This window comes from Barbus barbus, assembly GCF_936440315.1.
Source record: "Barbus barbus genome assembly, chromosome: 16".
NCBI classification, from domain to species: Eukaryota; Metazoa; Chordata; class Actinopteri; order Cypriniformes; family Cyprinidae; genus Barbus; species Barbus barbus.
Genome location: NC_136744.1, coordinates 17,356,401 through 17,383,211, shown reverse-complemented (window position 1 = coordinate 17,383,211; position 26,811 = coordinate 17,356,401). Strand labels below are relative to the sequence as shown.

The 26,811-nt window shown below is 37.4% G+C and overlaps 2 protein-coding genes across 2 annotated transcripts in view; one reads left to right on the top strand and one right to left on the bottom strand.

Annotated features, from left to right (window-relative positions):
• Positions 1-5,130: 5,130 nt before the first annotated feature.
• Positions 5,131-7,926, bottom strand: LOC306882465 (heme-binding protein 2-like). The gene is made up of 4 exons (XM_079437089.1): positions 7,710-7,926; positions 7,496-7,622; positions 6,697-6,865; positions 5,131-6,607 (listed from the first exon to the last, which is right to left on the bottom strand). The coding sequence occupies exons 1-4, from the start codon at positions 7,842-7,844 to the stop codon at positions 6,433-6,435; spliced, it is 606 nt and encodes a 201-aa protein (XP_079293215.1). The 5' UTR covers positions 7,845-7,926; the 3' UTR covers positions 5,131-6,432.
• A 3,344-nt stretch (positions 7,927-11,270) lies between these two features.
• LOC306882544 (uncharacterized protein) overlaps positions 11,271-26,811 on the top strand; it is a 38,108-nt gene continuing 22,567 nt past the window's right edge. The window contains exons 1-2 of the mRNA XM_079437251.1: positions 11,271-11,892; positions 12,778-13,729. Coding sequence (XP_079293377.1) covers positions 11,653-11,892; positions 12,778-13,729 — 1,192 coding nt within the window. The 5' untranslated portion in view covers positions 11,271-11,652. The remainder of the gene's footprint in view (positions 11,893-12,777; positions 13,730-26,811) is intronic.

The following is a 26,811-nucleotide window of genomic DNA, read 5'->3' as shown; positions in this document are numbered from 1 at the left end:
CATCATACTTTATACGCTCTTAAAAACACAAAGAACTAGCCTAAGGAGAATTCCTGAAACAGAAATAAACATTCACAGAAACACTGTTCATTTACATTTTTATATGTATTACAATAACTGCTGTTATAAAAAACCTGGAGGAAGTAATGAACGACAATCTTAATATGCCTGCAATATTCAGTCTGCACAATCTGTTTATGTTATTGCATGTTTGGCCAGCATCCTCCTCATGTCAAACTAAAAGTTCAGAGAAACCGAGAGGGGTGAACCAGTCCACGCGTAACATTTGGGCTGATCTAGTCAGAATTTTCTGAGAATTATTAATCTCTTATTCTGCTACGTTAAAAAAAGTAAGCAGAAGATATGTAATATTGTATTGCCTAATGTTACAATCACATGCTCAAACACACAGCAAAACATTCACACTAATCATGCATCTGATGTATTTATAATTCATACAATACTATCAGCTCTTTGTGCAATTTATATAGAAATTATATAATACTTACAATCTATCAGTCTATTAAATATTCATATTCAGTCACCAATTATATATGTTTCATCTGTACAGCCATTAAAAATTCATTAACAGCTGTCAGGAGGTGGTTTGAATCATAGCACGCCTCCTGTTTCCACACTGGCTACATAGGTTCACTGTGTTTTGTTTACTCAGCGACAAATCTCAAATCCCAGTATTAACCGATCCAATCTATCATAAGTCTTTAATAAAAGTGGCACACTGGAGAACAGCTTTCACAGCCTCAGCATGACTGTTAGTGATGATGGAGCAAGGTGGAGACTGGAAGCGGAGACTGGAGTCTTCTGACATTTGTCCCAAAGTCTCTCTAATCCTCAACCAAGTCACACTATGAGAAAACTCATCATTTAATCCCTGCTGCTGGAAATAACTGTGACCTCACTGCAGAACCTTGCATTATCTGGCGAAAAAATTAATAAAAAATGAAGATGGTTTTCAAAAATGGCTGCATCTCTAAGGATGTTACATCTTTACGGTAGAGTATGATGCAAATTATTTGGTTTATTGTTTAAATAAAAGGTTTAGGATAAAATACACCACATATTTGATTCTTTGGTAACATGTTACAATAGGATTCAATTCATTAACATTAGTTACTGAATTAGGCATCATGAATAAACTTGTAGGTGCCTTTCTACGTTTGTGCAATTTGAAAATCTAAAGCTGAATTCTAGTCTTTAAAAACATGTGTGCATCAGCCAAAATTGGCCAGAAACTTGAAATTCAAGCCATGCACCAGTGCATCAGTACAATGTATTAAAATGAAATTTCTCTTTCATAAATTCACTGTAAATTGGTTGTGGATTTTCACTCTGGTCTTAGATACAGCCAGAGTCCAACCAATCAAAAGGACTAGCAAAGCCGGGTGCTGATAAATCCAAATAATACCTCTCTTCCACCATTGCCACTTTTCTCTACACACCAAACCTGACTGGACAAGTAGAGACCCTGCAGGCAGACAATGAGTTTTTATGTGTTTGGACAGTCCTCTGTCCTCTAAGAAAATCAAAGCACTCTGGCGTTGCATTGGGTGGAAAGAAAGAGAGAAAGAGAGAAAGAGAGAATAATGTGCCATCATATAAGGTCTGTTTGTAATGCATGCAAACTGAGTGTGCAGTCACAAATAATAATGTGATGTTACAGTAAGCACTATTTGTGCACAAGCCTACTGAGGTGACATTCAAAATGCTGTTTTTGCTTGAACAAAAGACAGAAAGCATTCACATGGCCATGTCTCCAGAACTGATCAACATTTAGCTTAGGGTAAAATACTGAAGAGTAACAATTAAGAGATGTTCTGATGTTGTATTGTTTTCTCTAAATGATCTGGGGTTTTTCAGATGCACACAGGTAGTTGTATCAGAATAACAGCCAAACTGATTCAGAATGTCATAAGACACAGAATCTTCTCTGTTCACCAGATGACAAAAAAAGAACTTGCAGTCCTAAAAGCACAGGGGATCCATGATTTTTGCAAACAATCTTTTCTAAACCACTTCTCATGCAGATGATTTTACAATTTCTAAATAATTCAAAATATACAAATTTAATAGGTACTGTATATTAATGCCTTGCAATTGAAATGGCAACGTTTCAAATGTTAATTTCATTTGTAATATTAAAAGGGAATAATTTTTTTTTTTTCGTAATTTTATACTGGGTTATTATTTGTAATTTTGTTTATTTGTTTTTTAGAACATTTACAAAACTTCAACAATTTTGAATCTGAAATGTTCATTGTGGTCTTAGATACTGTAAGAAAGAAATAAAATACACAAACATAGTATCATGAATGAAAGGCAATGATGAATGCATCATTCATCCCATGTCCATGCCGAGTCTGGCAACCGCAGCTGGGCCGAGTTATTTCTTCCGGCCTGCTGGATCTGGGCCATTATCGGGCCAAACCGTTTTGGCTACCTGGGGTGATTCTTTAATTTTAATGAAAGCTGAGTGCTTAAGACAAAAAAAAAAAAAAAAAAAAAAAAAAAAAAAGTTACAATAAAATCCCCAACATTCTTTTTGGAAAAACTCAAATCTATAATTCATTACCTCAAACTCTGAGATTCACAAATGGGAGAGGCTTCCAAACTTGCTGAGTGATTAAGTTGAGGGGAGGAGACAGAGATTTACATATTTACATATGTGGGTACATAGTATTTATAGAGTTGTAACTTTTAGTTTTAGTTACTTTTTCTTATTTGTAAGTCGCTTTGGACAAAAGCGTCTGCTAAATGACAAAAGTAAATAAAAGTAAAAGTAAGATTTAAAGCTGGACCTCAAGAGATCCAAGGGGTTGCTATGAGCTCTTCTGTCCTACACGATGACATCCATCCATTATGCTGCAGGAGCACAACAGACATAACAGCACTTCCTCTTAAGCACTGTATTGGAGGAAGTGTGAGCCTAGTGATCACTATATCACAAACATCTGACAGCACTTGCAAGAAGCAAGAATATGACTGAACAGTTCACATACTCAGCGTCACAAACATGCCTATTCGATTAGTGACCTAGAATTAGTGCAGATTTTTATACATAAATAATAATATTAATACATTTGTTTACATGTCTTAAAATTGTGAATTTTTTTCAAACCCTTGACAGTTCATCCAAAAATTTAAGTTTGATAAAATTTTGGGCATCGAAGATGTAGATGAGTTTGTTTGTTCATTGGAACAGATTTGGAGAATAGCATTACATGCTCATCAAGCAAATAGCTTTTCGCTTTAACAAGACATTATTTGATGGACTAGAGTTGTACTGAGTGCTTGTGGATTATTGTGAGAAAAAAAAAATATCAGTTGTTTGGCCTCTTATTCTTATTTTGATTATTTTATATACACATTTAAATAGCCTAATTCCAAAGTGGACTTAGACTTTTTTTTGGACATTATTTACACGCCATCCATATTCACATGTATATACGTATATACTCCATATATCACAGGCCACCATTATGTATGCTGCAGTGACTGTTAAAAATAATTAATTGCAAATCCGTTGGGACCAAACTTTAGTAGAAATTTGCTGCTCTCAGCATCTGAGTTTCAGTGACAGCCATGAGTTTCAGCTCTCTTTTTTGGTTTGGTGTCCTCATGTTTAGCACATCATCAATTATAAACAGCGTGGGGTAATCATGAGGGACATTTTAATACGAAACAGCATTAAAAAAAAAATAATAATAATTTGTTCTTGGCCAAAAGTTGCTGTATTTTTAATAATGTGTTATGTAAAAAAATTAAACCAACTCCTGGGAGAAGCAGAGAGTAGTTGACAAAGTGTTTTGGACCTCAAAACAGAGCAAAAGCAGACAGATCATGCAACAGATGGACACACATATCACACGGCTCGGCTGGCTGGCATAAGCATGAACATTCTACATGGTTAAAACTCTCTCAAAATGCACAACTACTCTTGCATTCCTACATTGCCTTATCTGACAGCATAGAGCCCCAGCTATATTCTCAGGAAACTGGCCCGTCTGTGATAAGATTAATTCCCATGAGCCAGTCCAAACAGCCTCTTGGCTGGGGCCTCCAAACCGAGAACATAGTCCAAAACAGGGCAGATTAAAATTCACAAGCCCTCAAACATATGCTGACATAACCTGCCAAGTCAGACAGGCTTTTATTGGACACCATGGTGGCACATACGAGCCCAGACAGAATTTCAAAATAAAAATGTGCCGATATATGAGATAATTAGGTTGTTCCAAGATATTACAACTACACAGTTCTTGTGAATGGCAACATCTCCTATCCTCCACAAACACTAGCCGAATATGCGCTGATTCCAAAGCATACAACCTAATACGACCTAATAAGCTCCCTGTGTTAAATGAACTGCAGAACACAACAGTCCTGAGGCCTGCTGATGAAAATACCACTATATAAGTAAGTAGTCACGGCAAGTTGTCTATGACTCATAAAAACACATCTAGGGTTATTACAGATCTGACTTCATTGAAGCATAATTGTGTTTTTGACGAACATGGTTGGCTTCTTGCTATAGAAGTGTAACCATGGAAACTGTGAATGTGTGTTGAGGGGCATTGAGTGTCCAGCTTCCCATGGTGAGTGCTGAGGCATGCTGGGTAGCGGGTTTTGTTCCGACATTGCTGGTGAGGAACTGCCCACATGTTCTTCTAGCTCAAAGTTCTTCTAGATACAACAGCATATTTAGAGCTAAAGCAAATGGTTGAGGACATTTTTATGAAAACTGGAGATGCACAAACGGAGTAGATTAGGGGTAGGCAACGTCGGTCCTGGAGTGCCGATATCCTGCAGAGTTTAGCTCCAACCCTGAAAAAAACCGTACCTGCCTGTAGCCCTAGTAATTCTGAAGACCTTGATTAGCTTGTTTAGGTGTGTTTGATTAGGGTTGGAGCTAAACTCTACAGCACAGCGGCACTCCAGGACCAACGTTGCCTACCCCTGGAATAGACTAATTTGATGCCATATGTGATGTAGAACAGGATAGAGAAACATCACAAGTCGGTGCTGCCACCTAGTGTACAAGGAGTGTGTGTTTGCTTTCAGTGACCAGTGAGTCAGTATTTTATCACATTTGGACAATTTTTTTTTTTTTTTGTGTGACTAAATTAGCAATTGAGTCTGTCTTGAAAATGAAATGAAATGTTTAATCAAAGATAAGATCATTTTTACTTGCTTTCAATGTAGGTTTGTTAACTGCTGTATGCTAGTTAACCAACCTGGGAGAGTTAGTGAATTAGTTTTCAGAGAGACTACAAAGTTTGCTCTCTCTCTCAGGTGAGGTTGCTGGCCCATTTTGCGGAGGAATTGTGTGAGAAGTGGGAAAATGCAGCCTCATCACATTTCCTGGCTCTGTTAGAGAAGATGTGATGTGACGAATTAAACTGACTCCAGATCAGTCACCATGACAAGACGTCTCAGGTGGGCTGACCCAGTTTTCTTCTCAGCTAGTACATTCCCATGTTACACAACAGGGAAACCCCCATCAACAAACAATCACATACTGCTTGCAGGCCTATGAATTCAGCACCATACAACCATGCTGTGAAACAACTCACCATTTTATGTATTTTTAAGCCCACTGAATAAGCACCAGGCTGCAAATGACAAAAAATGTTGTCTGAAGTCACATGCTTTCTTAAAAGTTTCATACTCACAAGCTGGAAGATTCACATTCACTGAACTTTGTGCTATTTTAATCAAATAGTTTCATTAACAGCTTAAGGGGAAATCTGGATCACTAGTTAGACCAGTTTAGTGGGTGGAGCTTCTTATAAAGAAAACTGATGAGACACCTGGTAACCTAAAATCACATTATTCTCATTCAGATCATTCCTAAACCTGTTTCTCCTTTGTATTTTGGAAACTTGCTGTATTTTGTGTATCAGTTTTCCATGTCTTTTCTAGGTCTTAATATTTATCTTCTTATTGGAATGCCTTAATTTTATGCATTTTTCAATAATTTGATAAATCAGTAAAAGAGGGTGAGTTCATTTCATAGAATGTTTTAGATTGAAAAATAGAATGACTTACATAGAACGTATAATAAAAAAGGACAAAAATGTTTTTAATAAAGAGGTCAAATGTTTTATTGTTAAAGCTATTAGAATTCAGTAATTTTTACTGCATTTTCAGTTTGAACCTATCTGAACCTACAGAGGTAGATGATAGTCACCACATTCCAAAAAACAGTTTATAATCCTGTCAAACAACTTCAAAGTGTTTCCACATTTGTATTGCACAAAATGAAACATTAATCCAATGGTTAAGATTGAAACATGAACACTATACTATCATTTCGTCATACGACATGTAAGGAAATCTTCAATAGACTGAACTTCAAAACAAAGAGGCTACACCGAAGGAATGAGGAACAGAACTTTCCGGATCTGCAAGTTCTCAGGGTGCACAAACCCAAACTTCATTGTGCCTGTTGATCAAATCCCACGGTGCATCATATCCAGCTGCATCAAACCTGTTTTCAACAAACTCCTTTCCTGCAGCTGTGAGGTCTTCCCTAAGCTGCTGCACATTCTCTAAGGCATCTTCATCAGATGCAAAACCACCAAACGACCTGTAATGACCAGCAAAGAGAGAATGTTTAAATGAAAAAGAGTCAAACAGACAGGTTTTTGACTGTCATCCTTTCCTAAAATAACTAACCTGACATAGACAGTACCGCCTGGTATGACTGTTTGTCTGATGGTGTTATCGTTGGGCTCAGGAATGTCCGTGTCAGACTGAAAGACGGAAATGGACACCTGTTGCTCCCCCATACCATCAGCTTCCTTCACTGAGACCAGTACAGGCCTGGTCATAGCAATCTCCTTTTCTGAGAAGTAAAATTATGATACACTATGGCCTGGTTTCACAGACAGGGTTTAGACTAAGCCAGGATTAGGCCATAGTTCAATTATGACATTTAAGTAATTTTTATAAATGTGCCTTAGAAAAAACATTACTGGTGTGCATTTTGAAACAAAATAAAGGCACTGATATATTTTAAGATCAGCCAGAGCAAGCTTCTTTTAGCTGAAACACCTCAGACTTAGATTTTAGTCTGGGATTAGTCTTAAACCTTGTCTGTGAAACCTGGGGTATTGGAATATTTATATAAAATCAAATACGATCTAATAAAAACCATGAATTTAAAAATACTTTAAAAATTGTGTTTCATTTGATAACATTAGTTAATATGAACTAACAATGAACAACACTTCTACAGCATTTATTAATCTAAATGTTAATTTGTACATCTACTAAAACACTTTTAAATCAAGTTTTATCTGTTTATGCACTGTGAACTAACAAACAATGGACAATTTGTATAAACTAACATTAAGAAAGGTTAATAAATTCTCTATTAATGTACAGTATTAACCATAGTAATTGTTAACTTTGTATTAACTAATGTTAACAAACAAGAGCTTATTTTAAAGTGTTACCAGTATAGCTTACTTACTCTCACTGTTTTGACCTTGATTGAAGTAATACAGTTTCCAAAATCCATCTTTTAAATCATTATTGCTGGCACTCGCAACATCAGTGGTAATCCAATGGCTCACTTCGTAGTTACGCTCCTCAAATCCCTTTTTATGTATGATTAACACAATGATATAATTTTTTACATAGAAAAGACCATATCCCAAATGACAAAACAAGAATTGTCGACCTACCTCATACTGTTGTACCACAGTGTACACAGGACACTCATGTCCATGACAGAACCAAGGTGCTTCCCAACATTCTGTACTTGGGAAACATACAAGTCCAACCAGGAGACACAAAGCAGAAAGCAGAGTCCTCGCCATTGCACTGCAGGATGAAAAATGTTGTCACAGGTTGTTTGTGTACGGCATGCTCCTCATCCTGTAGACACACCCTCAACACTTCACAGAACTCTCCCCCCCATCGCAAATAAACTACCATCAGTATGACACCAGGAAACAATTAACCTGCTACATTACAATACAGGTTTTCTTTCTTCCATGAAACACAATGCGGAAATGTGAAGAAGAGTAGATCTTTTCCATGCAATTAAAAAGGATATAATGTAACCTCCAGGGAAGCATTATAAAGCACTATGACAGATAAATAATGAATAATGACTTGTTTAAACCAAGCAGCACTAATCTATTAACTATCAGCATTGTGTCCTTGAGCAAAGCATTTCATCATTAGTAACACCAGTAATAAGTGTACTGTAAATTGCTTTGATTAAAAGTGTCAGTTAAATGACTAATGAGCCATTATTAAATTGACTAAACTGGCAAAGTTAAGGGTTGCTTAATGTCTGGTGTCAGTTATATAAATAAAGGAAAAAAGTGGAACATTTCCACATAAATAATTTGGCTCTTTAATTCAAAATAAAACTGGTAGGCTGAACAGGAGCTCAACCGGTACGAGTCTATAATTCACTTGAAAGTGATCCATGCAGAGTTCCTCCAGCACTGATCATAAAACAAAGCAGAATTCTAGTGGAAGCAGCTCAGCACACTCACCACATATCCCTTCAGAAATCATACGCTATCATGACATTTAAATGTTGGCTGCAGCTCAGGTGAGATGTCTAAATTGCTTTCATTTTTACTTTTAGAGGAAGTTTTAAAAGAATTAGATGTTCAAAATCAGAATCAGAATTAGCTTTATTGCCAGGTATGTTTGCACATACGAGCAGAGGTGGGTAGAGTACCCAAAAACTGTACTCAAGTAAAAGTAAAAGTACTTGTAGAAATATTTACTCAAGTAAAAGTAAAAGTACTAGTCCTTATAGTTACTTGAGTAAGAGTAAAAAAGTACCGGATAAAACAACTACTCAAGTAGTTAGTTACTAGTTACTTTGGATCATATACTGAATATAGTCTATTTTATATATATACACACAAACACACACACACACTGCCGTTCAAAAGATTTTGAATGTTTTTTTTAATGTAATTTATTGCAGTGATGCAAATCAGAATTTTCATCAGCCTTTACGCCAGTCTTCAGTGTCACATAATCCTTCATAAATCATTCCAATATGTTAATTTATTATCAATGCTGTTCTTATTAGCTTTCTATTCATAAAAGAATCCTGAATAAAATGTCACAGGTTCCAAAAAATATTAAGCAGCAAAACTGTTGCCTGTTGAAAGAAACAGGTTAGGTATGCTTTGAAGCATGGTATGCTGGTTTGAGCTGGTTTAAGCTGGTCCTAAACTGGTCCGACCAGATTAAGACCAGCACATGACCAGCTAAGGACCAGCATAAACCAGCATCAAAACATTCCTAACCAGCATAAACAGTTTTTTTAACAACACTGGTAATAAATCAATATATTAGAATGATTTCTGAAGGATCATATGACTCTGAAAACTGGAGTAACAGCTGATAAATATTCTGATTTGCATAACTGAATTAAATGATATTTTAAACTATATTAATTATGCATTATATATATAAACATTACATATATATATATATATATATATATATATATATATTGTTTATATATAATGTTTATATATATATATATATATATATATATATATATATATATATATATATATATATATATATATATATATATATATATATATATATATATATATCATACATGAAATTGGCCTGCATGGCTGTTGTCCCAGAAGGAAGCCTCTTCTAAAGATGATGCACAAGAAAGCCCGCAAACAGTTTGCTGAAGACAAGCAGATTAAGGACATGGATTACTGGAACTGTGTCCTGTGGTCTGATGAGACCAAGATAAACTTATTTGGTTCAGATGGTGTCAAGTGTGTGTGGCGGCAACCAGGTGAGGAGTACAAAGACAAGTGTGTCTTGCCTACAGTCAAGCATGGTGGTGGGAGTGTCATGGTCTGGGGCTGCATGAGTGCTGCCGGCACTGGGGAGCTACAGTTCATTGAGGGAACCATGAATGCCAACATGTACTGTGAGATACTGAAGCAGAGACTGGGCCGCAGGGCAGTATTCCAGCATGATAATGATCCCAAACACACCTCCAAGACGACCACTGCCTTGCTAAAGAAGCTAAGGGTAAAGGTGATGGATTGGCCAAGCATGTCTCTAGACCTAAACCCGATTGAGCATCTGTGGGGCATCCTCAAACGGAAGGTGGAGGAGCGCAAGGTCTCTAACATCCACCGGCTCCGTGATGTCGTCGTGGAGGAGTGGAAGAGGACCACAGTGGCAACCTGTGAAGCTCTGGTTAACTCTTTGCCCAAGGGGGTTAAGGCAGTGTTGGAAAATAATGGTGGCCACACAAAATATTGACACTTTGGGCCCAATTTGGACATTTTCACTTAGGGGTGTACTGACTTTTGTGGCCAGCGGTTTATACATTAAGGGCTGTGTGTTGAGTTATTTTGAGGGGACTGCAAATTTACACTATTATACAAGCTGTACACTCACTACTTTACATTGTAGCAAAGTGTCATTTCTTCAGTGTTGTCACATGAAAAGATATAATAAAATATTTACAAAAATGTGAGGGGTGTACTCACTTCTGTGAGATACTGTAGACCATGTTCTCAATCATGACCCCACAAATGCTAATGTAATGCATATACAGTATATATATAGTAGTCAACATTTGAAGTGGATCAAAAAAGGTAATCAAAGTTGTCCTAAGACAAGAATGGGTATGGGTAATTGGTTTTAGGACAACTTTGATGAAAGGTTTTGATCCACTTCAAATGTTGACTAGTGTGTGTGTGTGTGTGTGTGTGTATATATATATATATATATATATATATATATATATACACATACATATATATTTCCATACCACATACAGTAACATGCACATTTGTACTATTGACATATACAGGATAAGTGCATTTGTGCATTTTCAGTCTGTCATCAAAAACGTAGCCATAGTTTATGTCAGGAAATACTGACAGGGACTTGTCATTCTGATGGCACTGATATACTTTCTTTTGAGAGGTGAACTAAAGATTTTGAGCAAGTTACAGGCTTTTGCAATTAATCCATTGTGTGGTGCTGTTTGTACGAATTGTTTTGAGAAATGCACATGCTTGTTCGCAAAGATTAAGAATGATTTAAAGAAAAATGACCAAAACGACTGAAAAAACTGTAGAATGGTCAAGTTGACGTAGGCTTGATTTAACACCACCAGGTGGCGCACAATATCAAAAAGTTAGCTGTCTCCAAGAGAAGGGGGCGTGTGACGGAAAAGAGAACGAAAGAGAGGGAGAGAGAAAAATCAAAACTCAGCCAGTCGAGCAATTTGAGAGGCTGCTGTCACGCACCCTGCGCACAGAATCGACCATCCGTGCGCCTTCTTCATGCGCGGGATCAGCACCGCACTGAGCTGGACAGGATGCTGACGGACAGATGGAAACACACCGAGTCTCTGCCGTAGAGACAGAGGGTCCACCCGTACAGCAAGTGCATAAGGAGAAGTATTCGCCGGTACTCTAGGGCTGCATCCCTATCTTCAGAGGGGGCAGCATGGACAGAACAGTTATCGTTAAAATGGTTGTCTCAAAAATTCGATCCTAACAAGAGGGGATTTGCGGGAAAGTGCGAACGAAGGATTTGACCGGCTTGTCGGCGATTTGTTTTATAGCCTAGCACTTCAATAAGTTGCTTGGGAGAATGGAAAAGCCCACCCAGCCTCAGCTGCAGTCGAGCATATCCAAGAGCGCAGAAGGTCCCTCAGAGGACCTCTCCAAACTTACGGATGAGGAGCTAATGAAATGGAGCAAGGAGGAGCTGGTTCGCCGGCTCCGCAGAGCCGAAGCTGAGAAGATGAGCGTCATAGTGGACCACAGCAATCTCATCCGAGAGGTGAACCGCAGGCTTCAGCAGCATCTCAACGAAATACGGGGGCTGAAGGTAAGGCGAGCCTGTGTTCAGGTGACATAGTGTGGGCGAAATGGAATAACGATTGGATTAACCCCTCATCACTCCACTTCGTTTTTTGGTACTACACAAACAAAGCAAATTTTATTTATTTACTAAAACGTTCCTGTAAAATAACTTTTTTTTTTTTCAAAGCGTCCTGTGCCCTTGACAGATGCAGAAGTTAAAGCTTTTCACCTATGACTTTTCATGTTTTGGAGCTTTAAATTGTTTTTCTTTTTACCTCCATACTTTCTAATATGTAGCTCCTTGCAAATACAGTTCTTTATGATGAGGTATAATGGGGCTAAAGGGCCCGGGGCGCCTCTTAAATGTCATTTTGTCATAGAACAGTACATTGCAACACTTGTCTTATGGGAAAAATAAATTGTTTGTAGCCAGATGTGTAAAGTAGAACCTGACAAGTCACGTTACAACCGTGATTTATAATACAATTAAAATATTTGTTATAATAATAATTAATATATTATTTTAATAATTTTTATAATATTACATTTTTAAAAATGCTTGTGTGTGTATATATATAGATACCCCCCCACACACACAGAAGCATTAAAAAAATATATTATAAAAATATTATTTATAAATTAACATTTATATTTAGAATATTACATGAATATTATAAATACTATGTTATTATTAGTATTAATACACATATTTTTATTTTTTCATACATTTTTTTCCTACTAATATTGAAAAACTCAACTAGAATATTCTACTAGAATGTGTTGTCTCTGTTCTTCATACTCTGTTTTCTGTTGTTCAGCACTGATGCCAGCATTTGTTTAACTTCACTTTCATCAGTCAAACTGTCTTTGCTTAGACATCAGTGTTGAGTCATAGATTTGATTGTTCCAGGAAGTGAATCAGAAGCTGCAAGAGGATAACCAGGAGCTACGGGACCTCTGCTGCTTTCTGGATGATGACCGGCAGAAAGGGAAAAAGGTGTCAAGGGAGTGGCAGCGCCTGGGCCGCTACAGCGCAGGGATCATGCGTAAGGAGGTGATGCTTTACCTGCAGAAGCTGAAAGAGCTGGAGCAGAGGCAAGAGGAAGTGGTGAGAGAGAACCTTGAACTGAGAGAGCTGTGCCTCATGTTGGATGAGGAGAAGGGCTCTGGAGGTACCGGCGGGCCAACGGGTACCGGGGGACCAGGCGGCTGCAGGAGTTCAATCGATAGTCAGAGCAGCCTGTCTCACGCTAGTGGCCCTGGGCCTGGCCTACTAAGGGATGTGGGTGACGGGAGCAGTACCTCCAGTGCGGGCAGCACCGACAGCCCTGACCATCTCACACATAAGCAGCAGCTGTTGGGTGGCCCGGTTGGAGGCAGTCCTGACCACCTACATAAGCCAGGCTCAGGGGAGGAGGCAAAGGGACTTGAGCAAGCAAGCCGAAGACATAGCACCAGCCAGGAATACGCAGCACATACCTTTCCCCAGGTGTGCCGGTCTCGCTGCGGGTCCTTCTCCAGTCCCGACCATAAGGGCCTGCGGGGTCTCAGTCCAGAGAAACTTGGCAAGAGAGGCAGTCCAGAGCAGTTCTCAAAACACTTACTGGTGTCTTCTCAGCCACCTGGCAGCCCAGATCTTTTCCAGAAGCACAGGGGTAGCATGGGTAGTGTGTGTGGGAGTCCAGAGCCCAAACAGATTCTGTCAGGGACCCCGGAGCACCTACAGAAGGGCCGAGTCATATCTGGGAGCCCTGAGTTGTTGAGGCATCAGCATGGCAAGTTTGGCAGCCCCGGCCGAGAGGTGGCACAGAAGAGGCTGGGCGTAGAGGAGATGTCCCCTCATCACCGGAGCATCTATAGCGGTATGAACGGTGGGCCCGATTGGAGCCTGCTGTAGCACCCACAGTGATATATACGGAGTCCCATTTGAGTACACCACACACAGAGGGGATGGTCATCCTTCATCCTGGAGCCAGCAAAGCCCCAATTCTCAGCCAAGCACTAAACAATCTCATTCAGCCAGCCATGATCTGCATTTAGTTTAGTTTGCTTTGCTCAGTTCAGGAGAGGCAATGGCCAGATAGAGCAGGGGCTTTAGTGTCTGGCTAGAGCAGAACATCTCATCTCTGGTAAAGGTCGGTGGTGTCCAGTCTTGGTCCTCTTGGGCCATGATTTTAGCAGGCTTTAGCTGCTTCCTATCAATCAGCCTCTGTACCTGTGCCTCCGAAGCCATTTTTTTATGCTCTGGAACCCAGCTGAGGGAACACTGTAATAAATCAATGAAAGACCAAAAAGCTCAGAGGCCCAACAAAAGCCAGAAGACAGTGCTGCCCAGGAGGACCAGGAGTGGACACCATTGTATTTGCCATATGAACGCAGGTGAGTGGAGTGGCAAAGTATGAGTCAGCAGCACTTGAGAAGGAGCAGTGTTAAGAAAAGCCCTTTCTTTCCCCCTTTTCTTATGTTCCTACAAATTCCTCTATAAAAAAAAAAAGTATTTCCTTATTTCAAAACATTACCTTCAATTTCTGCCTTCTCTTAGCTATCTCATTTCAAATTTAGGATTTTAATTGGAATTTTAAAGGCATTCTCAGTTCAGTTGTAATTAGTGGCCACCCTGGCACATATGCTGAATGTTGCAACCCACAAATGTTCTTGTATTACACACACAGTTATATACTGTACATATGCACACGACACCCAGAATAGTTTCAACTCCTACAGTAAACTTCATTCACCTCCATAGACCCAGCATAAGGCTCATAAACACCTCAGCAGTGGTAAAAAAAAAACAACCCTTCACAGACACACCACAAGGTGCTGGTACAGATCTCAGCTGAGTCTTGGCACGCTTGTTAATTTTTGTAGCATCAACTTAGTGATCTTGCTTGTAGTTTCTGTGGGACTTTATGAGTTCAAACCAATGGCTTTGGTGCTGCTGTTTGGGCTACCTAATACTAATCTAAATTATTGTTTCCTTTCAGAATTATACTTTATGGATTAAAGAAAAATTATGGGAATCCTCTTGGTGTGAATTATAAATTAAAAATGAATTTGCATAGATACTTCATAACTTTGTGAACAGATGCAGACATATCAGAAAAGCTGCAGTGAATATTATTGGAGGACAAACCACATGAATGTGTGCAGAACAAAAGGGAGGAATATCAGACTCTCCTCCTCTTGTGTAGCGTTCTCTCCAACTATATTCTGCTAATGATTTCTTGGAGGAGAAAAGTGCTGAGTTGTGTGGCTTGCCAAGACTGTGGGATTCTTCCTGAAGCTGTGTGCTGTTTACCTTGCGCTGCACTTAATAGGAAAATAACAGCTGCTAATTAACACCTGAGTTCACTGGCCTAAATGGATGCGCTGCAGATCTCAAACTAGAAATAGTGCTGCTATTCTGATGAAGGATGGTTTCAAATGTGACACTTTGATTTATAGATTGTACATAAACATCATGATGAAATGGTAGAGTTATTGAAGCATCCTTCCTAGCAGATGAATGGTTGATTTAGTAGCTAGAATCCCGGTTTGTTTCTTCTTTGAGTGTACAAAGGCCTTGTATGCAAGCTTGGTACCAGACAGCCTGTATACTGAGATCCATCCTGCTGCTGATTTATGTCTTTTGAAACCACAAGCTAACTAAGAGAGAATAAGCTATTGTTCTCTTTCATTCTCTTTCTCGTTCCCTTCTTACAATCACTCACTTTTATTGAGATACACGTGTGTTCTTCCATTATTTCTTCAGACTAAAACTGTCTTTTCCTAATAGTGCAGATCCAATTAAAATTTTCCACTGATGCTCTGGGTTGGTGCATATCCTCACTTTTCAATCTGCTTACTGCTCCAGATGCCTCAGAAGTTACATTTCAGTAGAGACAAACAATCCCCAGTGTGTCTAATTAGTCATAAATGCACATTAAACAAAATTGTTTTGGTTAATCAGTAAAAAAAAAAAAAAATTACACTCTTCATGGAACCACATGCTCACATTCTGAGCAGGGAATTACAGTTCATCCCTGTTGGCCGTGGTCAGACAGCCTGGATTATCCCTTAAGAAGGTTTTGACAGTCGGATTTCTCTTTTTCTCGTCCCTTCCTGGAGTGTGTCCTGCAGTCCACAGTAACTCTGATGTTTTTGGCTTTGAGCAAACCAGCTGCTCTATAGTCGATATGAGGTGGTCGGTATCTATATGTTCAGAGAGGTTCTGGTGTAGGCCACACTTGTTGGCAGATTCATATTCTGTGAATTGCAGAAAAAATAGAACAAAAAGAGGTTTGTGAATGGTTAAAAAGCATATTTTATTTCTCCTGGTGCAATTCAAACCCACTGTTACATGAAAATGTTTTTTTCCAGATTTGCCAAGGAAACTCTTTATATGGTTTATCATTCTGTCAAGAGTTGTGATGAAAGCAGAAATTAAGGAATGCTAGTTCCATTTTGTCACTTTCTAATTATTTTTTGATTACTAGGCATAATAAACGTATATCAGTAAAATAACAGCTGCATGCAGTCTGATTTAAGAGAGAAACGTTTAAGTTTTCTGCAAAGGACTTCAAATGTTATTTGCTTTTAAAGATGTTTATAAATCTAAAAACTTAGAACTTCAAGCAAAATATTTGGGGCACTTTGATAGTAACATAATAAATTCTCATAAGAACTATATCTCATAAGAGCCATAACTGCTTAACTTAATTGGATTACAGAAGTTACTTTGAGTTCAGAGAAATTTACGAACAAGGTTTAAAGGTTAGTTTACCCCAAAATAAAAAAGTTCATGCTTGTATCGTTCCAAACCTTTATGACTTTCATTGAATGTAGAGAAATTTTTTTTCTAAGGAAAGTCAGGTTTGGACTGACACCATAAATGATTACAGAATTCTTGTTTTTGGGTAAACTGTCCCTTCAAGTTTGTTTTTTTGAGCACTTTCTACTCCAGTTGCGTCTCTTCTATGCAGTTTGTTAAGCTTGAAGGGTCAGAACAACAAAGTGGATTCTAAAATATCCCGACCTGACCCACAGAAGACCTCACATTTGACCTTGACTGACCTCTCTCTAAATATAGCTCTATTTAGGCTCTATTTAGCCCTATCTGCTTTAAATGGGGTCTCCACCTACTGTAACTGTTCCTCAGGGCTCAATGTTGAGAAATCATACATCCATCAATCAGACCATCCGTCAATGCGTTGTGTAAATAATGAATAATGCTGTAGCTCAGCTGCATTTGCCTTGGTAATGTGACACAGAACAAGCACTGCTGGCTGTTCATGCTTCACGCTTTGTGGGCTTTCGTCGTAGTTCCAGGCTGATGTGGTGGTACAACCCTTTGCAGTAATTTAATTTGCAATCTGTGGAATACATATCTAATTGCTTGCCTTGACATTTAAGTGGAATTTAATTTATTTTCCTTTCATTTCTCAAGAGATAAAGGCCTTGGCGATTGTGGCTGGCATCAGATGGCTGTTTTTTGCTCTCTTGCTGGGGAGCCAGGGGTTGTGTAACAGTTAGCAAACAGTTCTCAGAAGCCTGGTACTAAATTAAATCTACTCGGCTCTTTGTGACCTGGCCAATGACTGATCTTGAATGCTCAGCCATAATTAATGACTGTCTGCTTGTTTTATGGTTTAATGAAAAATTCTAATCCTGCTAAGCTGTGTCCTAAACAGACCGCAATTTAGCCCCCCTGCGATCGCCGTGTGCGGTTGCTAATTCCATAATCTATTAGTTGTCATGTGGACTTTGGCACGAAGTAATTTCGATGTGCTACATGTGGTGTAGAAAATGAAGCTCATGAGACGGTTTCTGGGGAAAATAGGTGAACACACTCGTGGAAGTGGAGAGCTACAGTGTTTATTGATCTCTCATTAGCGCACAAGTGAGCAATTGATTTAGGCTTTCTGCTACTGCAACGAAGAGGAGAAACATTGAATTTAAGATATGCGGAATAGACAGTGGAAAGGAATTTAGTAGGAGATAAATGCAGCATTGATCACTACATTTTAGTTCATAGAAAAGCAATGCAGGTGGTGTTATACTTTATATAACTGCTTATCAATGGGTACACAATGAAATAGGTTTACTGAAATATCTGTATATTTTTACCCTGAGTCTCTGAACCAGTTGGAATGAAATTTTTCCACTGATGTGAAAAGCGAACAAGTTTTTGTATGCATCTATTAATTTGTATGTGGATTGCTATCATAATGCTTGAAATATCATACCCCTTGACCTAGAAATAATGAATAATTCAAGTGGGCAAAAAATTGTGAAAATTTTAGAATCTATCATCCTTAAATCAGCCTTAGCAACAGCCTGATCTGATATGGACTGCCCCTGTATATATCAATATGTACATGTTCACATCAAACAACTCAAAAAGCAGAGCAACACTAACAATGCTAAATTCATGGATTTTATTCCAAAGAAATGCATAAACTTATAAAATGTATACCTTGAATGCAAAGTAGCTCGCTTTGGATAAAGGTGTCTGCCAAATGCATAAATTAAACTAAAATAAGTGTTGAATTACTCCTTTTCATAAACTGCAAGTTCACAGAGCAATGCATACACCTCCTACAGTCTAAAATAACTTCTCGGTTTCTAATATTTGCTGCTAGATGAATCACTTGGACATTTTTTTTCTTTAATCATTTTTCACTTCCACAGTGTCCTTCAGACTTTTTTTTTGTCCATTTCCCCCAAGAAAAAGCTAATTTGTGTATTAATCTTGAGATCTGAAAGGACAAATATAATCTGAAATTATAAACCATGTGTAACCAATGTAAACCAATAATGAAACCTAAACTCAATGCAGTCATGTATACACAGCATACATGCTTGCTTACTGCTTTGTTATCCTAACAGAGGCCTCTGTGAGAGAACAAGACAGTCAGTGTCTTTGTTCAGGATGCTTTGTCAACCCCAATTATTGGCTGCTGGCCCATATTCTACAATAATAGTTTAATCAATCTCAGTGAAAATGATATATATTATTCATCTCATATTTAGCCCTTGATCTCTCCCGTTCCCTGGAAGACGTTTAAGTTTAAGTGTGCCAAAAAAAGCCTTGTGTTCCTAATTCAACCCAGTGCCATCTCTACCAATACTAGCCTGTGTGCTGTCCTGCAACATGGAGAGATTATGTAAGATATTAGGAATTCATGCTGAGAGTGCCAGAGCCAGCCTGCTCTCTACCTAGAACCCCTGTTTATCTTCCTACTGGCTCAAGGTGTAAGGTAGAAACCATTGATTGCTAACTCAGAAAGAGGGAACATGAGGGCTTGCAGTGGTCAGTGTCCCTGCAGAGCTATTACCCAATCTACAGATCTCTTTCATGGGCTCATACAGTAGCCCAAAGGGGCACATTTAATCTAACATTCGTGTGTTCTATAAAAGCAGAAGAAACATATATATACAGACATTAAGAGCTTTACTTTCATTGGAAATGCTGAGAAAATAGGATCTCATTCTAGGAAAAATCAATGTCCAGTTAATAGGAAGGTGTTCACACACGTCTTTATGAAAGTGTGTTGATCTTTACTAGTGACAAGTATGTACTAGTGGCTGGTGTTTGAGTGTTGTGGTGAATTAGTGGTTCAAGTCACTGCAAGAATTGGTATTTCAGTTTAAAGCATTAAATATGTTAATAATTGAATAGTTAACCCTGCAAAAAAGCATTCTGACATTAGAGTGCCTTGTTTTTAATTGTAAAACAAGACTGAATAAAACATAAAAAAAATCAATTCAATTGAATTCAAATACTCCTTAAAAATAAATAAATACAAGTTTCCAAAAATATTAAACAGCACAACTGCTTGGTAAAATTGATAATAAGAGTAAATAGCAAATGTTTCCTGAGCACCAAATCAGCATATTAGAGTGATTTCTTAAGAATTGTGTGACCCTGAAAACGGGACTAATGGCTGCTGAAAATTCAGCTGCTGAAAATTATTTTCCAAAATATATGAAAACTGAAAACATTTAATTTAGATTGTAATAATATTTTACAATTTTACTATTAATACCACTAGGTAAGCATGAAAGATTTCTTTCAAAAACATTTAAAAATCATACTGAATCTCAAATCCCAAACTTTTGAACGATAGTGTAAATACATTTTTATCAGGCATGCATTCTTTGGGAACTGAACCCATGACATTGCTTTTGCTATATTCTACCAGTTTAAAAAATAAAAAATAAAGAAACGCTGTTCCCCCTGTGAATTGCTCAGAAGGATGAGGCCAGGTGGCCAGAAGATATAAAAAACATTAGTAGGATGGTATTAGCAAGCTAGGAAAGACTAACTACTGTCAACTGCATTATACATGATGACCTGCTCATAGATGGAACCTTTTCAGTTTTCAGTGTTAGCATGCATGAATACTCAGGTACAAGATGAGGAAGTCTATAATAATTTATTTTAATGGCCAGATACATACTGAATATCCACTATGTGTGTAGCTGTGTATTAGCTCCGTTCCACTCTGCTCTCATTAAATCTTATTCATTGTATCTGGCTGTGTCACCGTGTCTGCAGCTCTCTCCTCACGCTGATGGTCAGGAGCTGTGACAATAGTGCGGTCAGGAAAGAGCGTTCGGTGCTCAACTTCACAAATCCCCACCTTTCTCAGAGCCACACACTCAAAGCTAAGAGATAACAGCGAAAACATAGCAACACCTTGTAAATTCTTGTAAATTTTCAATTTGAATATGTCCTACATATCTGCAACAACACTGGGCCTTTCCTCAGTCCGGGGATCTGGGCTTAAGCCCAGATAAGAGTGTGCATTAATGCAGATCTGCTATAGTGACTATCTAGAGCTGTTATGGGAAAGACAGCAGAATGTAAGCCCTTCTAAAAAACAAAGTATGTGTGGTTTATATTGAAAAAATTTATTCTATCTGATTCTGAATACAGACCTACTATTGAATATCAGTCACGAGAGAAAGATGCTTTTTGAGTCCAAAAACGTGGAAGGCTACATAGGCTAATCAGTTTAAGATGGTAAGGATCAAATTAACCAGCATAAACCAGCCTGGAGTAATAATTTGTTTTAGCAGGCATGCTAACACTAGCATTTGTAGCCGCCAGGTTTGTTAGTTAAACCTTGAACTGCTTATTTTGAAGAAATACTTCACACTGTATTTTTAAGAAGTTAGCCACTGTCAGTTCAGGAAATGAATGGACTTTATCACAGTGATCTAGCATGTTTTTGTATGCATGTTTATGTTTATTGCTGACTGGAGATTTTGTGTACTGTGGTATGGGCAGGAATAGACTGCTGTGCTATACAAGTGAAAAGTGAGAGATGGACTGAGAGAGAGAAACAGAGAAACAGCGGGACAGGGAGTGAGGTGAAACTCTTTTTCATGGTGAAAGCACTGCACTTTTTCTCTTGGCTCGTACAGCCGGGTCACATTTCTAGGCATAGGCAGAACAAGACTGTAGGACACTCATGTATCAGCTTCAGAAAGCAGCATGCTGTGTATGCTTTCAGTGTGGAAAAGAAGAGCAACTTAGCTCTTGTACTAAACCTTTCTTCCTTTTTATATAGTTTTATACATTCATATGTATTCATATATACATATGAATGTATAAAACTATATAAGGAATGTTTCACAGCAATGATGCCAATATGTGGTTTTAGTGTAATAAAATACTAAACCAAAATCTTTCCATTTTAAGGTCTCTGTGCTTATTGTGACGCACAAGCAGCAGTCTGCTTCAGCTTGTGAGTCATATTACGCAACCATCTTGCATTATGAGTGCAATATTAGTATACTGTATTTTCTTTTTTGCTTCTCCTCCTGGCACACTGAAATGTGGCAAGGCTACACTTTGTTTCCAATCTTTAGAAAACCCACTCATATGAAATCAATCACTGTGATTCAGCTACTTTTTCGAGTGGACAGCTATTTACACAAGTGCACACACATGCAGTTAACAGTAATAGAAGCAATGGAAGCTAGAAGAGACCAGCTAGCTCAGAGGCAGACCCTCACTTTCCATCTCCCGAATCTACTCACAGACAATAAAAGAAGATTTAGACAAAATTAAATTGGGCAACAGAGCCAGGTAATGTGTAAGGCCATTAAAATGAATGAAATTTCTATGCAGAGGAGAGAGGTAATACTCAGGGAGGAACCTCAAACCATGCAGTGCTCTCTGTGGGAGGAGGGCAGTGTGCAGGCAGCTAACTGTGGGTATTTATGGACTCCCTTCAGCATAAACAGTGCTATTGCGCTCTTTATAAATCATCTGAATGCATGACCTGACATGCATTTTGAAATTCATAATGTACTGACGGAGTTTGGAAAATACAGCCACACTAAATGACCCCTTTTTCAATTTATGCTCATAAATATTTCATCATATCAGGGAATTACAATCTCCAGAACCAGAGGAAAAGATGGCTGGATGGAGATATACAGTACATACAAAACAGTGCTGTATTAGAAGCATTGAAGGGTAATTTAGACTCAATTTCAAAACCTAGTGAGGTGCCTGCAGATGCTGCATTATAAGGCGTCATCAGGAATCCCAGAATGCACTGCGATAAATTCACAGGAGGAAAAAAAAAAACCCAATATGGCTGATGACAAAAGAGAAATTTGAAGTTATATTTCATTCAATTCTGAAAAATGTTGAAAAATAGTTTAGTGTAATTAAGTTTACATTATTTTACACTATTTTGCTATGTATTATTATGCTGAGTATTGTGTTATGTTGCTGCTTATACTTTCTAAATAAATCACTTACAAGATTTATTGATCATTAAGAGACAGTAGGCACCTCACTACGTTTTGGAAGAGAACAAGGATGTGCCTAATTTCGTACAATTTCTGAGTATGTACTACATTAAATTCAGAACTTACTTCCTAACTGTTGATAAATTATGTGAAAAAATATAGTGCTGTCAATCATTAAAAAGTATGGTAAACGTACCCATTAAGCTCACCAAAATCTACATTGAGACATTTTTAGTGCACAAGATATTGGTTTCAGTACTAAAAGTTATGTTAAAATAAAATATTAATCTCTCACACAAAAATATTTACTTTTAATTTAAATGACAAAAGCATTTAAATTAAGATATACATCGTTAAATTCAAAAAGTCTTGCTGTGCTTAATGGGTACATTTCTCTACTCTTTAAGCACACCCCTATTCCCATTAAGCCCACATCATGTTTATTAAAAATTCTTGTATATTTTAAGGAAAATTTGTAAAGAATAATTGTAAAAATATATATTTTTTGAAGGTACAAAGTCAATCACAAAAACAACCAGAACACTAAATTCAAGCAACAAGGCATTCAAGTCGATCAGTTATATATTCATGGTGAAGTGTCATCTAAGCACATTGCAACATCTAGCCTATACTAGTCCACTTTCAGATAAGTAACACATTCAAAAATCAAATAAAACAAACCAATAAAACATTTAATTCGTGGGGATGAACATAGAAACTATCCTCATTATGAAACCTCTTTTTAAATGGTTGTTAACTTATCTAAACGCTCTTAAGGCTGGAATACACTACATGATTTTTGCCCCAGTTTTCCACCGATTTATAGTCTGGAGAAGTTGATGCTAGTTGCCAAAGGTCAGAGCCAGTCTGCAGATTTGAGTCGACTGATTCCATAGAAACTCGATTAACTTAACTTAAAGTGACAACCATCAGTTTATATGTAAAGTCTGTTTATGAAGTATTTACATAGACGTTCAACGTAGAAGAGCTTAAAGAGAGCACACTGAGCTTAATTGGAGCAGCAACAATTTTGCATAAATGTCATTTAATATTTATTAAAATGACATGACAGGATTTTGCTAAATAAATAGTCTAGGTCATGTATTAAGTTCATATATATTTTAATATGAACAACTATTATTAACAATGTCTATGAAATTATACTTTTTCTTATTGATGTCACACCGAAGCTGTGTGATTTTCATAGTCGTGTACCCTTCAAGCTCACCTTAAAATAAAATGAAATCTTTAAAAATGACAGCACTGTAAAACGACAGACCAGCAATAAACTGTCAATTTATAATATTATGGATGTAAAAGTACAAGCCAGTAATGCCTGTGAAGTAATATATTAGCATAGCACAAATCATATAGAGCTAGTCAGCTAACTGTGTTCTGTAGCATCTGTGCTATTTTGATAAATCTATCTTTTGGATCTAATGTAATTATTTCCCACATCCAAGTTCCAGGTTATAATATGCAAACGTCTGAACATTAATCTCTTAATTTTACAATAAGTAGAGAAACTTACCCAAAATAAAGGCATAAACATCTAAAAAATGCACATTTAAGGGGCTACTCTTTTGGTGAAAGTTTTTAGACAGCTTTCAAAATGGCTGCCAGACAGTGTCAACATATGGACACCCATATCTCAGTGTGCCATGATCTTATTGGCTTGAAATTATAAGAGGTATATAGTAACAAACATATCAATTGGTTAAGACATCAAGTAGGATTATAAATAATTTTTTCTTTTTATAATCTGATCTCAAAAATGGACGTGAGCTTAATAGGTATGTTTACCCTAATTTATTTCACATTCTTTATGAAATTGATCAAGATTAAATGCAATTAATCCCACCTAACATTAAAGTTTTGAAATATACTTTAATATTGCAATAATTTTGCATTCAATCTTCAAATTAATGTAGAAACAACAAAGACGGTATATTTGTAATACGTTTAATGGCATCTATTTATGACTGAAGGTGAGTATCACTGATACCAATACTGATGTCTCTGTGAAATTGTTTTTCCCACGATATTTAATCATTGATTATAGCCATTCATCATTACAGTATAATTGAGAGCTATCAATTTTAACATTTATTAGACTTTTAAAAAATTGACAACTTCTAATTGATCAATCTAATAAATCAACCTTCTCATATAGGCATTTTAATAAATGTAATATTTAGCTACCTGTGCCCTTCAGCAAATAGGAAATATACAGAAATTGAATAAAGTTATCAAACACAATTTATTAAATATTGAAGAATACTAAAAGTTACAAAAGTTATTGATTTCCTTCCTTTTTATTTTGTTGTTTGAATAACAGGCATCACCGCAGCTGGGTTATTAGGTTATTTTGGTGGCTTTTAGAGCTACCGCTGCTGAACATGACACACATAGTATTTTCTCACAACTCTTTACCTTTTCTGGCATGCTTCAGGTCTTAAAGTCTCTAATGAGCTGACAAGTTGAATCGGGCGTGTTAGATGAGGGAGAAAGTTTTGCTCCAGGACAGTTTTGAAAACCACTGCATTTCAGAGACATATTTTTAAATGTGACTCATTTATAACAAATACTTACATACATGTATAATTTTAAGGCAGCTTTTATCACTTTTTTGGTAATTTAATGACTTAACATAGGCTATCTATGACATTGTATGCTTGTAGCTTCATGTGCGTTTTAATATGAAATTATATACAGTGCGCCACTACATTTGTGCGTGCAATTGAAGAGCATGTGCTACAAGCACAGTATAACAGCTGAGAGGACAGGAAAATGACCTGTGACACACTATGTTGACAATGACCACAACAATTATAAACAAGTACAATGAAAGTACAATTTAACCACAATGAATTCAGCTTTTCAAATCTAATGGCTCTTCATTCCCTGTCCTTGCTGTCTGTCTGTCTGTCTGTCTGTCTATCTATCTATCTATATATAGATATAGATATAGATATATACACACACACACACACACACACACACAGTCATGGGCAAAAATATCGGCACCCTTGGTAAATATGTTCAAAGAAGGCTGTGAAAATGAAGCTGCATTGTTAATCCTTGTGATCTTTTATTTAAAAACTTCACAAAAATCTAACCTTTCATTGGATAAGAATTTAAAATGGTGGGAAATATCATTATGAAATAAATGTTTTTCTCATATACAAGTTGGACACAATTATTGGCACCCCTAGAGATTCTTATGAGTAAAATATTCCCATTCATATTCACAATTTTGAGCACTCCAGGGTGATTATGATCATGCATTTATCCAGCCATGGCTTCCTGTTTCACAGAAATATAAATAGGATGGAGAACAAAGGCCAAATTCCCTTAATCATTCATCACAATGAGAAAAACCAAATAATATATTTTTGATGTGCAGCAAAAGATAATTGAGCTTCACAAATTAGTGAAGTGGCTTTAAGAAAAGAGCTAGAGCAGTGAAAATGACCATTTCCACCATCAGGGCAATAATTAAGAATTTTGAATCAACATATAATGTTACGAAATTGCCTGGAAGAGGACATGTCTATATCGTCCTAATGCACGGTGAGAAGGAGAGTTTGAGTGGCTAAAGACTCTCCAAGGACCACAGCTGGAGAATTGTAGAGAAAGGTTGAGAAACGGGGTCAGAAAACCTTAAAAAAAATAGTCAAACAGCACCTACATCAGCACATGTTGTTTGGGAGGGTTTAAAGAAAAACGATCCTAGCTCATCCAAAAGCAAACTCCAGCATATTCAGTTATCAGACACGACTGGAACTTCAAATGGGACTAGCTTCTATGGTCAGATGAAACAAAAAAATGAGCTTTTTAGCAGCAAACACTCAAGATGGGTTTGTTGAACACAGGGATAAAAAGTACCCCATGTGTACAATGAAATATACTGCTGCATTTTTGATGTTGTGGGCCTATATTTCTGTTGGAGTTCCTGGACATCTTGTTTAGACACATGGCATCATGGATTATATCATATACCAACAGATAAAAAAAATCTATAAGTGACTGACTCTGTTAGAAATCTTATAATGGGCCATGTTTAGATCTTCCAACTGTACAATTATTCAAAGACAAACCTCAAAAACAACACAAAAATGGGTCACTGGGCACAAAATCAAGCTTCTGCTTTGGCCATTCCAGTCCTCTGACCTGAACCCTGTAGAAAATG

Bases quoted from the DNA above. Each gene is read 5' to 3' on its own strand.
- LOC306882465 (XM_079437089.1), bottom strand. From the start codon at position 7,844: ATGGCGAGGACTCTGCTTTCTGCTTTGTGTCTCCTGGTTGGACTTGTA. The intron at 7,623-7,709 runs GTAGGTCGACAA...ATACATAAAAAG, and splicing joins CTGTGGTACAACAGTATGAG to GGATTTGAGGAGCGTAACTA. The intron at 6,866-7,495 runs GTAAGTAAGCTA...TTTACTTCTCAG, and splicing joins TCAAGGTCAAAACAGTGAGA to AAAAGGAGATTGCTATGACC.